General features: G+C 52.3%; 1 protein-coding gene and 1 long non-coding RNA gene across 2 annotated transcripts; one reads left to right on the forward strand and one right to left on the reverse strand.

The window, feature by feature from the left end:
- Positions 1–4,572: 4,572 nt before the first annotated feature.
- Positions 4,573–7,174, forward strand: LOC120970000 (uncharacterized). Its single transcript, XR_005764768.2, has 2 exons — positions 4,573–6,442; positions 6,518–7,174. It is a non-coding gene; the product is annotated as an uncharacterized lncRNA (long non-coding RNA).
- A 566-nt stretch (positions 7,175–7,740) lies between these two features.
- LOC109746891 (uncharacterized) lies at positions 7,741–10,293 on the reverse strand. The gene is made up of 2 exons (XM_020305989.4): positions 8,777–10,293; positions 7,741–8,675 (listed from the first exon to the last, which is right to left on the reverse strand). Exons 1-2 carry the CDS (start codon positions 9,214–9,216, stop codon positions 8,045–8,047), a joined length of 1,071 nt encoding a protein of 356 aa, XP_020161578.1. The 5' UTR covers positions 9,217–10,293; the 3' UTR covers positions 7,741–8,044.
- Positions 10,294–13,309: the final 3,016 nt, after the last annotated feature.

Genomic DNA, 13,309 nt, shown 5'->3' on the forward strand with positions numbered 1-13,309 from the left:
CAATTACCATGAACAAAGAAATATAATAATAACCATTTATTATTGCCTCTAGGGCATATTTCCAACATTACTCTCTACCATCTCCAATCCTTTCTCCCCTAAATCTGGATTCTCAATGTGAAACAGCAGATCATATTCACTAAATCCTTGGGTTTCCATCACTGCAATCATATTCAGGTATGTTACATCTGAACTGCAGAGCTTCAGCTCTAACATTTCTGAAGCATCAAAAAAGAACCTAACATCCAAAATGTCATCATACAAACTGCAAAATGAAATAACAGACAAAATTGGTTAATAAACAATTTTACTTAACATATTGTCTAACATATAAACAAAGATTTGTTTCAGTTAACATATAAACAAGTTAACATATAAACAGAGTTTTGTTTAGGTTAACATATACACAAGTTAACATATAAACAGAGCTTTGTTTAAGTTAACATATAAGCAAAGCTTTTATTTACCCTAGCTAGGTAACACCTAATGCTGCTCTAGTTAGGACTCATGTAATCCACTATACTACTCTGCTCTAGTTAGGCCTAGCAATTAGAGTGCTAAACATGCAGGCAGTACACTCTAACCCTAATCCCCAATTTCAGTGAGCAAGAATGGAGCAAGAATGGAACAGTGGAGCACTTACAGAACACCACCGAAGCCATGAGTCCAGTGATGGGCGGTGCTAGGGTTGTCCACCCAAATTCGCGCCATCCGCAGCCTCTGCTCCATCGACAACGCCGGCTCCGCAAAATCTTCCTCCGCGCTACTGTACTCCGAGCTGGAGTAGCCGCCACTGCCATCGAAGCGGGGGAGGTCGCCGCCGCTCGCATCGCCCAGGCCATCGCCGCCTGCCGGAGTCGCCGAGGCCATCGTCGCCTAGGGCACAGCAGCCGCGGGGGAGAGGAGGGCACAGCGGCCGCGGGGGAGAGGAGGGCACAGCGGCCGCGGGGGAGAGGAGGGCACAGCGGTCGCGGGGGAGAGGAAGGCACAGCGGCCGCGGGGGAGAGGAGGGCACAGCGGCCGCGGGGGAGAGGAAGGCATAGCGGCCGCGGGGGAGAGGAGGGCACGGCAACCGCGGGGGAGAGGAGGGAGGTGACAGCGCCTGAGCTGTTCGATCGATGACTACGGCGGCGTGGTGCGGCGGCGGCGGGGCGGGCGGGGAGGCAGCCGCCGGCGAGGTGCGAGGAAAAGGACAGGGCAGAGCGGGGTCGGGGTCTGGCTCGGTCGCACCAACGGGCCGAGCCGGCCTCGTCCGAGTCAGCGCGCAGCCAGCGCAGGCGACGCGCGCACTGGCCAGCGTGGCGCCTGACGGGCGGGCCCAATCGGTCAGCTTTAGTGTCAATACGTACAAAACGAGCTTTTAGTCTTTTTTGCAACGGCTAGCCCCAATCTTGGTACTGACACGTAAAAATTACCAATTTTAATATCAATCTGCTTCCAATGCCTCAGTTGTGGTACTTCTGTGCAATTTACTCTGGCGACACGACGGATGTGATCATAGCCGCTAGGAAAGCTTTAGCAGGAGAGCGATCGTGAATCACGTAGCAGCCGCCGACCGCCGGCTGCCGATCGAATGCGCGCACCGACAAGTCGATCTCTATATATATCTCGGTTCCGTCCCGGTGGATCGATGGACACCGTCGATCTCGAGCCGCCGGAAGAATCCAAAGGCCGCCCGTCTACACGACCGTCGTCAGCCACCGACGCCGGCGAAATTAAGCGACGGTTTGCATCGCACGCGTACCAACAACTGCCACCGACGCCGGCGAAATTATCGGCGAGTATTTGCCCGTTTTGCAGACGCCCGTCGCGTCGGTCGGGAACTACCGGCCGGTTGGCGTGACAGGGTATGCATAGCAGGGCACCGCGGATCGGGGTGTGGCCAAAACTGGGACAGACGCGTACGCCCGGTGGTGACGGCCACGGGGCGACATCGATCCATCGGAGGTTCTGGCAGCACGGCACAAGACGAGAAGAACCACCGACGATCGTGTGTCGTGCACGAACTCCAGTCGGTCGGTCCCAGGGTTGAGTACGTTTTTTCTTCCCGTGACGGAGGCAGTAACGCACGTCGAACGGACCCGAACACAGGGCTGCTCTGCTGCTTGAATCGTGGCTTTTATTACTGTGGGAGTACTTTGCTCGAGGCCTCGAGCTCCGCGGCCTCGGCGCTTCCCACGGGCAGCGCGCGCGGTCGCGGCGGTGGCCCCCCCTAGTTCGAGGAGTAAAAGAAGGTCGCATTAAGTAAGCTCGTAGTTAATGACGCCAATGCCTCCCCTAATTAACTGCCGGCCTTAACTCACGGCACGGTTACAAATCACTTTTTTTTCTGACACATGCTCCGTACAACTACAAGGAGTATACCATGAAAGGGCGTCTCCACATCCGGCCAGAAGAAAAAAGAAAATCTCTGCTGTGAGGGATAGTTCATCATACATTTCTGTTTTAAGTTTGGAAACTTAAATACTTAGGTGCATATTTTCATACTTTTTAAAAACAAAAGACAACCAAAAGTTCATTTTTTGATACTCCTTGAATGCAGTATACTTACGGTGTATACTTATTTGTATATTTCGACCAGTTAATAGGCCGGGATTTCCGGTGAAGGCCCTTGGTTTTTTTTTTAGACAAATAAAGGCCAAAGTGGCTCGTTGGGGCCGCGGCCTTCGCGCTGGCGCATCGGCGGGGGAGAGGGTCACGGAGACAAAAATACAAAACCGTTTTCAGCCCGGCCGGTCCGCACTCTTCACTGCAACACGTTGACCAGGAAGAAGGTATATTTTGCAGATGTACGTACTCCTAACGTCCACGCGACGAACATGCGAGATGCCGCTCGAAAGTGCACTTTAGAGCGTAAACAACTTTTGAGTTAGACTACTGTACTGATTGGACTTGATTAGTATAAATCCAACCATGTGTTAAAAAAAAGGTGTAAATTCAACCATGACTCGTTGGGTGATCTCATTGCTGAGCTCACTTTGATTTCAGATTACCAACCTTTTTTTTAATAACAACCTAGATATTAATAATTTGACGCTACTTCTAGACTAAGTTTTGGAAAACCAACCTCAAATACAGACTAGACAATTCTGTGAGCTCTTATATGGGATCCACCTATCTAAATTGTCGTATTCTCATATGTCAAACATACTAAAAAAATCTTCTAAAAGACAATAACTAACAATGAAATAAAAATAAAGAAAGAAAAGGAAATGAAAAGGTGCAATTGTATATGCAAAGCCAAACACACGAAAAATGGTAATTATATATGCAAATTTCACATGACTAATGAAATAGTTCCGGATAGAATAAACTTAGAATTTTCTTAGACAAATATGCAAAAAAAAAAATCACAAAAACAATTGCAATTTAACACACCCGACAGTCTTATAAATAGTCGCGCCCTTCTTTACCCCGCGCCATTCCCACTTGGACGACTCTGGCGATAATCACAACCCTAGCCGCCTCACATCCCCCCTTCTCGCCACCGTGTGAGATCATCGGTGGGAAAGCCCACATGACCACTAAGGACGGCGGTGGCGAGGTATCTTCACTTGGTTGCTTCTTCTGGTCGCTTTTGGCGAGTATGATCTTGTTGGACGTCGGTCGCCTGTTCATGCCCTAGGAGCTTCCTAGGGCCGTGTCGACGAGCGGTGGCTACTTCATCATGTTGTTTTAAGGTACGCCTTTGTTCCTTTCCATCCTCACCGCCTACTCTCTCTCCCACTCTCGCTCGTTTCCTTGCCGAATCTGGCAGTGGTTTCGCCGGATCTGGCACATGTTCCTCCATGTGGCTCCTCTCCCGCCAGCAGGGGGCTTTGGTGTTTGGTGGTTGGTCGCTTCTGCTCGAAGGCCTTTTCGTTTGTGATGGTGTGGGTGTCGGCGTCGGTTATCGGTTCCTCATATCATGTGTTCCGTATGCATCATTCTGATGCAGAGGCCGGGGATCTCCCCCTTTTCAAAAAAAATATGGCAGTGGTTCCGCCGGATCTGGCACATGTTCCTCCATGTGGCTCCTCTTCGACCAGCAGCGAGGGGGAGGGGGCTTTGACGTTTGGTGGTTGGTCGCTTCTGCTCGAAGGCCTTTTCGTTTGTGATGGTGTGGGCGTCGCCGTCGGTTATCGGTTCCTCATATCATGTGGGGCCTCCACCCCAACGTGTGTGAATCTACCGATAATCACAACCCTAGCCGCCTCACATCCCCCCTTCTCGCCACCGTGTGAGATTGTCGGTGCGAAAGCCCACATGACCACTAAGGACGGCGGTGGCGAGGTATCTTCCCTTTGTTGCTTCTTCTGGTCGATTTTGGTGAGTATGATCTTGTCGGACGTCGGTCACCTGTTCATGCTCTAGGAGCTTCCTAGGGTCATGTTGACGAGCGGTGGCTACTTCACCATGTCGTTTGAAGGTGCACCTTTGTTCCTTGCCATCCTCGCCGCCCACTCTCTCTCCCCCTCTCGGTCGTTTCCTTGCCAAATCTGGCCGTGGTTTCACCGAATCTGGCACATGTTCCTCCATGTGGCTCCTCTTCGACCAGCGGGGGGGGGGGGGGGGCTTTGATGTTTGGTAGTTGGTCGCTTCTGCTTGAAGGCCTTTTGGTTTGTGATGGTGTGGGCGTCGCCGTCGGTTATCTGTTCCTCATATCATGTGGGGCCTCCACCCCAACTTGTGCGAATCTAGCGATAATCACAACCCTAGCCGCAACACCCCCCCATTCTCGCCATCGTGTGAAATCGTCGGTGGGAAATCCCACACGACCACTAAGGGTGGCGGTGGCGAGGTATCTTCCCTTGGTTGCTTCTTCTGGTCGCTTTTGGCGTGTATGATCTTATCGGACGTCGGTCGCCTATTCATGCTCTAGGAGCTTCCTAGGGCCGTGTCGACGAGCGGTGGCTACTTCATCATGTTGTTTTAAGGTGCGCCTGTGTTCCTTGCCATCCTCGCCGCCCACTCTCTCCCCCCTTCTCGGCGGTTTTCTTGCCAAATCTGGTAGTGGTTCCGCCGGATCTGGCACATGTTCCTCCATGTGGTTCCTCTCTGGCCAGCGGGGGGGGTGACGTTTGGTGGTTGGTCGCTTCTGCTCGAAGGCCTTTTGGTTTCTGATGGTGTGGGCGTCGCCGTCAGTTATCTGTTCCTCATATCATTTGGGGCCTCCACCCCCACTTGTGCAAATCTAGCGATAATCACAACCCTAGCCGCCTCACTTCCACACCCCCTTCTCGCCATCGTGTGAGATCACCGGTGGGAAAGACCACGTGATAACGAAGGACGACGATGGGGAGGTATCTTCCCTAGGTTGCTTCTTCTGGTCGCTTTTGGCGAGTATGATCTTGTCGGATGCCGGTCGCTTGGCCATGCTCAAGTCTCCTCCTGGGGTTGTGTTGAGGTGCGGTGGCTACTTCATCATGTCGTTACAGGTGTGCCTCTGTTCCTTTCCATCCTTGCCGCCCACTCTCTCCCCCTCTTAGTCATTTTCCTGCCAAATTTGGCAGTGGTTCCGTCGGATTTGGCACATCTTCCTCCGTGTGGCTCCTCTCCGGCCGGTAGTGGGTGGGTTTTTACGTTTGGTGGTTGGTCGCTTCTGCTCGAAGGCCTTTTGATTTGTGATGGTGTGGGCGTTGCCATCGGTTATCTTTTCCTCATATTGTGCGGGACCTCCACCCCCAGCTTGGGCGACTATAGTGATAATCACAACCCTAGTTGCCTCAAATCCACACACACACACACACACACACACACACACACACTCTTGCCACCGTGGGAGATCGCGAGTGGGAAAGCCCAAGCAACCACCAAGGACGGCGGCGACGAGGCATGTTCCCTGGGTTGCTTCTTCTTGTCTCTTTTGGCGAGTGTGATCGTGTCGGATGCCAGTCGCTCTATGCTGCCGTGTCGAGGTGCGGTGGCTACTTCATCATGTCGTTTCAAGTGTGCCTATGTTCCTTGCCATCCTTGCCACGCACTCTCTCCCCCTCTCGGTCATTTTGTTGCCAAATCTGGCAGTGGTTCCGTCGAATTTGGCACATCTTCCTCCTTGTGGCTCCTCTCCAGCCGGTAGTGGGTGGGTTTTGACACTTTGTGGTTGGTCGCTTCTGCTCAAAGGCCTTTTGGTTTGTGATGGTGTGGGTGCCACCGTCAGTTACTTTTTCCTCATATCGTGCGGGGGCCTCCATCCCCAGATTGGGCGACTCTAGCGATAATCACAACCCTAGACACCTCACATCCACCCCCCCCCCCCCATTTCTCACCATCGTGTGAGATCGCCAGTGGGAAAGCCTACGCGACCACCAAGGACGGCGGCGACGAGGTATGTTCCCTGAGTTGCTTCTTCTGGTCCCTTTTGGCAAGTATGATCTTGTCGGATGCCGGACGCTTGGCCATGCTCCGATCGCTTCTTGAGGCCGTGTCGAGGTGCGGTGGCTACTTCATCATGTCGTTACAGGTGTGCCTCTGTTCCTTGCCATCCTTGCCACCCACTCTCTCCCCCTCTTAGTCATTTTCCTGCCAAATCTGCCAGTGGTTCCGTCGGATCTGGCACATCTTCCTCCTGTGGCTCCTCTCAGGCCGATAGTGGGGGTGTTTGACGTTTGGTGGTTGGTCTCTTTTGTTCGATGGCCTTTTGGTTTGTGAAGGTGTGGGCGTCGTCGCCGGTTATCTCTTCCCCATATCGTGCTGGGCCTCCACCCCGAGCTTGCCAGTTGCGGTGGACTTCATCATAGGTGCTTGCTTGTGCCCCCTCTTCCTCTAGTTTGTGCTCGCCCACCTTCATGGCGCCTCATCTACGGCTTAGGTGACGGTTGGTCTGGTAGTGATGGAACGGTGGCGTTGTTGTTGGGCGATGTTGCGCCTAGGGTCATTCAAGTAGTGTTGTCTTTATGTTTGGTTGTGATTTTGTCACTGGGTGCTTGTGTGTTAGTCGTTGTCATCGTCATGGCTGTCGAGTTTGGGTTGTGTTACAGTTGACTGGTGTCTAGGCTCTTGCAGTAGATGTTTCTCACCTTTTCATTTCGTATGATGCAACCTAAGCTAGGATTGCTCGTCTCCAACTCGTGGATCCGATTCTCTTGGGTATTGATCTTAGGTCATTTAGGTTCTTTCTTTTCGGGTCATGCCTCTTTGGCGTTGTAGGACCTCGCCTTTTGGCGATGTATCTTTTTCTCTCGTAATGAATTGACACCTAACTCTTATACATGGTTCGGGGGAAAATGTGCTATGGCTCTTATACATCCACATTCAACCGAAAAAGGCCATATTTTCATAAGGATTTACACGCCATGTACTTCATCAGTATCCAAAGAAACCAACATCTAAACACTGAATTCACTGAGAAGAGCAACATGAAAATTGGGTAAACGAGGATTGGTTGCAGCAGCAGTACGTTCCAATACACATAGGACCGAGATCCGAGAATCAAAAGGTACCATCCATTGGGCCGGAGCAACATGGTCCTGATCTGCAAAAGCATAACTGCACTGCAGCCAGAAAGCCACTACACACACAAATTGGGCACACAGTGAAAGGGAAGAGACAAGGGGAGCCACCCACACCATGCACCAACTCCCCTTCCTTTCTTCCATTTCTGTCCTCCCTTTATCTCACCCTTCTTGCTCCATCACCTGGGTGCAACTGGGACTGTATCATGATGATCAGTCTAGCTAGTGCACGCACAAATGTAGCACCAAAAACCTCTAGATAAAGCTAGGCAGCCATTGAATGGCCCAAACATGTCAAGAAAGAAGAAGAAGAAGAAAACATTGTCTTTGGGTTTGGTTTAATTATACATGCAGTATACTCTAATCAAGCCATCAAAGAACACTCGCTACTGTATTACTCCAGAGCTAATTAGCACTTAATTACACTAGGCGAATAACTACTGGCCGGCTGGCACTGGGGTTGTAGCATGGATCAGATGCTCTCTTCCACCTCTATCTTTTTTCTTTTCTTTTCTTATGTTTCTACTGCTACCGCTGCTGCTGCAACGAGCCAGGATTATAATGAACAGCATGCTGCTATATATGGCAATGTACGGACGGTAACGGCGGAGTCAACTCCACCCGGCCGCGCCGCCGGGGGCCGTGACCCACGGCGTGACCACGAACGTCTCCTCGACGACGATGCTGGAGTCGCCGCCGTGCACGCACCCCTCCAATATCTTCAGCAGCTCATCCTCGCGGTCCTTCTCGACGTCCATGGGCGGCTGACTTGCGCCGCCGGCGGCCTCGTCGAATTCTGAGTCTTGGTTGTACTCCTCCATGGAGGGCGTGCGCAGGGGCGTCGTCGGGGACATCCCGCCCGACGTCGACTGCGCTGGGCTCGGCTCCGCCGCCGCCGACGACGACTCTTCCTTGGCTTTGGCGGCGGGAGCGCTCTGTCCGGCAGCAGGTTCCGGCGCCTGCTGCCTGTTGCGAGTGGTGCCGGCCAGGGAGTTGCGGTGGGCGGGGGCGGGGTGGCTGTGCTCGCCGCCGGTGTAGGTGAGGATGAAGGAGTTGGGGTCGTCGCGGCAGCGCTCCACCATCTTCCGCGCCTCGCACGCCTTGTCGGTGCTGCACCGGTAGTACCCGCGCGGGTACGGCGACCCCTTGATGGGCTTCTGCCCGTACTTGCGCCACGCCCACGGGTCCGCCGACGTGCCGTCCGCCGCCACCCGCTTCACCACCTTCTTCACCACCTTCTTCCTGCACAGACGCCAACCATCCACGCGCACGCGTGAGCACAAGCATACACGATAAGCCAGCAACATTTTATTTCGAAAAAATTCAGAGTGTTCGGGACGTACTTTCTCTTGGATCTCGACCCTTCGCCGACAGGGCCTTGCCCGCCCGCGGTCAGCAGCATCGGAGGCGGCACCGCCTCGTCTTGCTGCATCGGGACCATTTCTTGGTTCGTTGGCGCCGCTGGCTGCTGCTGCTGCTGCGGCGGCGGCGGCGGCTGAGGCGAGGACGGCAGCGCCGCGGACGGCGCGAAGAAGGCAATGGAGAGCTCGTCGACGGCAGCAGAGCCCCCGTCGACGGGCGGATCAGGGAGCAACGCCGCCGCGTCAGGCATCCCGTGGTCCTCCACGACGGGCGCGGGCGGGGGGAAGAAGGAGGAGAAGGGGTCCTCCGAGGGCGGCGGCGGGAGGACGCGGCCGCGGCAGGCGAAGCGCACGACGGCGTTGAGGTCCCAGTCGTTGCCGCCTCCGCCGCCGAGGTAGTAGCACCCGGCGTCCCTGTCCATGGTCGGCTCGCGCGGGGAGAGTTGGTTCTTGCTGGCTATGGAGGAAGGAAAGGAGGGGGGCGCTGACTTTTGGTTCTAGTTTATTGTTGGCGCTGTTGGTGGGAGGAGAGAGATGGTGGTGGTGGGGATGGGCATTGGATCCGGCCTCGCTCGTGGTGTCTGAAAAGGAGGAGAGAGGGGGGCGAGGGGGCTGCGTTTTATCGGGAGCCGGCCTCGTGGTCTCTGGAGGGGTGGGGCAAGGTCCCCACTTGACTTTTGCGACAAAGTCAAAGGGGTGAGAGAGTGAGAGGGCAGGGGGGGACAGAGCACGGTCGATTCTAGGAATATGTTTTCACCGTTGCTTTCTTTCTCTCTCTTTTTTGGTGGGGACCTTTTTCACCGTTGCTGGAGGAGCAAGAGCGCAACACATGTGAACGTACAGTTTTTTTTTCTTTTTTATTTTCTTTCAGTACTCATATGGCAATGAGTATATTTTTTGCGATTATTCTTTTTTCTTGCGAATATTCTACCGTGTAAATTATTTGCTTACCGATGTTTAATTTCTATAGGATGCGCATTGGTCATTCGTAACACTATGTAATATATAATATATCAACACGATACATTCGTATAAAGCGCCAGATATGATGGCGTCAGGTAGAATTTCTCTAAGCCAGTCATTGGCCATTGATAACATCGTGTAATGTACATTACATCAACGCAATGCATCCATATAACGCTTGGCGTCTGGTAGAATTTCTAAGCCGCTCAGTGACCATTGATAACAATGTGTAAGAGAAATATATCAACTCAATGCATTTCTATAACGCGGCAAATATGATGGTGTCAAGTATAATTTCTACGCTGCTCATTGGCCATTGATAACATTATGTAATATAAAATATATCAACTTAATGCATTCATATAACGCGACCGATATGATGGCGTCAGGTCCAGTTTCTAGGCCGCTTTGTCGTCCATTGATAACACTGTGTAATATAAAATATATCAACTCAATGCATTCGTATAACGCGACAAATATGATGGCGTCAGGTAGAATTTGTAGGCCGATCATTGGCCATTGATAGCATTGTGTAATCTAAAATATAGCAACTTAATGCATTCGTATAACGCGGCCGATATGATGGCGTCCAGTCGAATTTCTAGGCCCCTCATTGGCCATTGATAACAGTGTGTAATATAAAATGTATAACTTACTGTATTCATATACTGTGAACGATATGATGGCGCCAGGTCGAATTTCTAGGCAACTCATTGGCCATTAACACTATGTGATATAAAACATATCAACTCGATGCACTCGTATAACGCGACAAATATGATGTCGTCAGATAGAATTTCCAGGCCGCTTATTGGCCATTGGCAACACTGTAATGCACAACTTATCAACGCGATACTTCGTATAACGTGACATAATGTGATGGCGTCATAATTTCTAGCCCGCTTATTGGCCATTTATAACACTATATGATGTGAACTTTTTCAACCTACTATAACGCGACAAGTATGATGGCACCAGGTAGATTTTCTAGGCCGCTTATTGGCCATTTATAACACTATATGTTATAAACTTTATCAACCCACTATAACGCGACATGTATGATGGCGTCAGGTAGATTTTCTAGGCCGCTTATTGGCCATTGACTACACTATATAATGCACAACTTATCGGCGCAATACATTCGTATAACGTGACATATATAATGGCGTCAGGTTGATTTTCTAGGCCGCTTATTGGCCATTTCTAACACATGATTTGAAGTTTATCAACCCATTATAACGCGACAAGTATGATGGCGTTCGGTAGAATTTCTAGGCTGCCTTGTGTGACGCCATTGGAGTTTTTATAATGCACTGTCTATTGTGTCATGGTTTCTTTTTCAAAGCACATATAAATATTTACAAAATGAGAAGTGACTTGCCCGAGGCTGATAATTCTTTTCTGCACTACATAAGTTTTACGTGGATATTCCTGCAGTATTTTGAATGATTTCTCTTCAGGAATACACAAAGCTTGTGTATCCTTGCATTGATAGAAGGAGTAGAATGAGTACATAAAAGGATACAACAAATGACACGAACGCATGCAGGCATGAACATGATGCCCGAGGCAGAGAGACAAGGGATGCTCGGCCCGTACAGAGGATACATCACAACAAAATCTACCAAACCCGAACCAAGAACAGCAATGCTGAACCAACAAGAACACCAACATCGACAGATCCAAAACTGGGGACACCGTGAGCGAGCAAGATAGCGCCTTCAAGAAAGAAGACGACGTTGAGACGCCGTCGCCATCCGATCCAGAGGAACCAGACCTACGGTTTTCCCTGAGCTCGAAGAGGGGCCCAGCCAAGGGCCTTGACAGCGGCTCCAAGATGGGAACGATGTACGCACACGCCGCCGCCGCCAGCACTGGCAAGCCGAGCAGGGATTTCTCCCTGGCCTGAATAAGCAATCCTATCGCCACCGTAATTGGAAAGGAAGATGAGGAGCCAAACGCTGGTCGGAGCCACCATGTAGGAAGGGGTTGGCGGGGCTGCACCTGCCGTCGATGGGTGGCACCACCTCCGAACACGCGAGCATTGGATCTGGCAAAAAGAAAGGGCTTTGAGATGTCCAACATAGGGCAGGCAACGAAGCAAACCATGAGGGGGTGGGGCGACGGTGAACGGCAACGCCGGCAATCTAGGACTAGAGGAACGCAAACCCTAAATGTTGTGGCCATAGCCGTCGGGACATCGGGGAGCCATGCGAGCTGGAAGGGACGTAGTTGCTGGTCCCCGAGGCCGGAGGCGCCCGGCAGAGGACGCCGACAACCATGGAAACCGGAGAGACGCGGGTCCAAAGTCGCCGGGTTGAAACAGTGCCAACAAGAACCCGCCTTGAGGAGCTTCGTGACTGCCACTATCCTTGTAGTCTCGTTGCCTCCACATGAGTCGTCACCGTGGCTTGGGGAAGGTAGCGCCGCCGGAGACGAGAGGGGGCCGCCTGCGCATGGAAGGCAGGCTGCGAACACCCCCTTGACCGGGCGGCAGTCCCCTTGCCCAACCCATGGCCAACAACGGCATCAGCAGGGCTGGGCCGTGTCGCGTACGGGAGGAGGGAAGTACTGCAGGGGAGGGTGCCCATGGCCATGGCCAGGCACGTCACGCTCGCCGTCGGACCTGCAGGAGCGAGCAGTAGCTGGGAGGGGTTCGTCCGCACAAAAGCTTGGGGATGCGAGGCGGGAGGGAGGGTGCATGGGGGACGGCTATGCCCCGCCTTCACCATCCGAGGGCACGACACGCCTCGCTGGTCGGCCCTCCGGCAGCGGCGCAGCGGGAGCGGGCGGAGGGGGGAGTGCCCCGATGGCGGCGGTTGGTGGATTTGGGGCGCAGCGCGAGGGTGGGGGTGCACGTGGGAGGGACGGATCTGCTCCGCCGCCACCATCCAGGGGCGGCACGGCTTCGCCGGCCTGCTCTCCGACGGCGGCGCAGTGGTAGCAGACAGAGGCGGGGGTTCCCTGCGGTGGCGGGTGTGCCTACCCCCGTGTCGCCAGAGGAGGGCGGCGCATGGTCTGTCGCTAACTTAGCAATCCCCTTTTTCCCGTCCGAATATTATATGAACTTTATATTTGAATGAAATTCATATTATCCTCTTTTCGTGTCCAAATGAAAATTTATATTTGGATGACATTCATGTGAACTTATAAATTAAGAATATTTTTTTCCTTTTTGGTATTTACCATCCTTTCTCCGAACATATTGCTTGAAGCTGAAATAGGACGATGGTAATTAATCTATGTTCCATTATTAGAGAAGATAATTTAACCTCGACACCGCCTAGATGCACATCGTAGCATCATTACCGAGTTGCCTTGACTAGCTTGGGACTAGGGTGGTGGTGTTCTTCTGGCCATAGCGTTTGACTGCAGAAGATAGAACAACATGAACAGTTTAGTCGCCCAAAATTACTATGTTTGCCGGTGCCTAGTTTGCCACCTATTCGACTGAAACAAAATCAGAAAAGGCAAGTCTTGACAGTGCCCGGCTAGCCACCCTCCGGTAAGACGCAAGCATGTCAGCGACGGGCCCCACACAAGATTGCCATG

The sequence above is a fragment of the Aegilops tauschii genome, chromosome 7, assembly GCF_002575655.3.
Source record: "Aegilops tauschii subsp. strangulata cultivar AL8/78 chromosome 7, Aet v6.0, whole genome shotgun sequence".
Taxonomy (NCBI): domain Eukaryota; kingdom Viridiplantae; phylum Streptophyta; class Magnoliopsida; order Poales; family Poaceae; genus Aegilops; species Aegilops tauschii.

Bases quoted from the DNA above. Each gene is read 5' to 3' on its own strand.
- LOC109746891 (XM_020305989.4), bottom strand. From the start codon at position 9,216: ATGGACAGGGACGCCGGGTGCTACTACCTCGGCGGCGGAGGCGGCAAC. The intron at 8,676-8,776 runs GTACGTCCCGAA...GCGTCTGTGCAG, and splicing joins GGGTCGAGATCCAAGAGAAA to GAAGAAGGTGGTGAAGAAGG.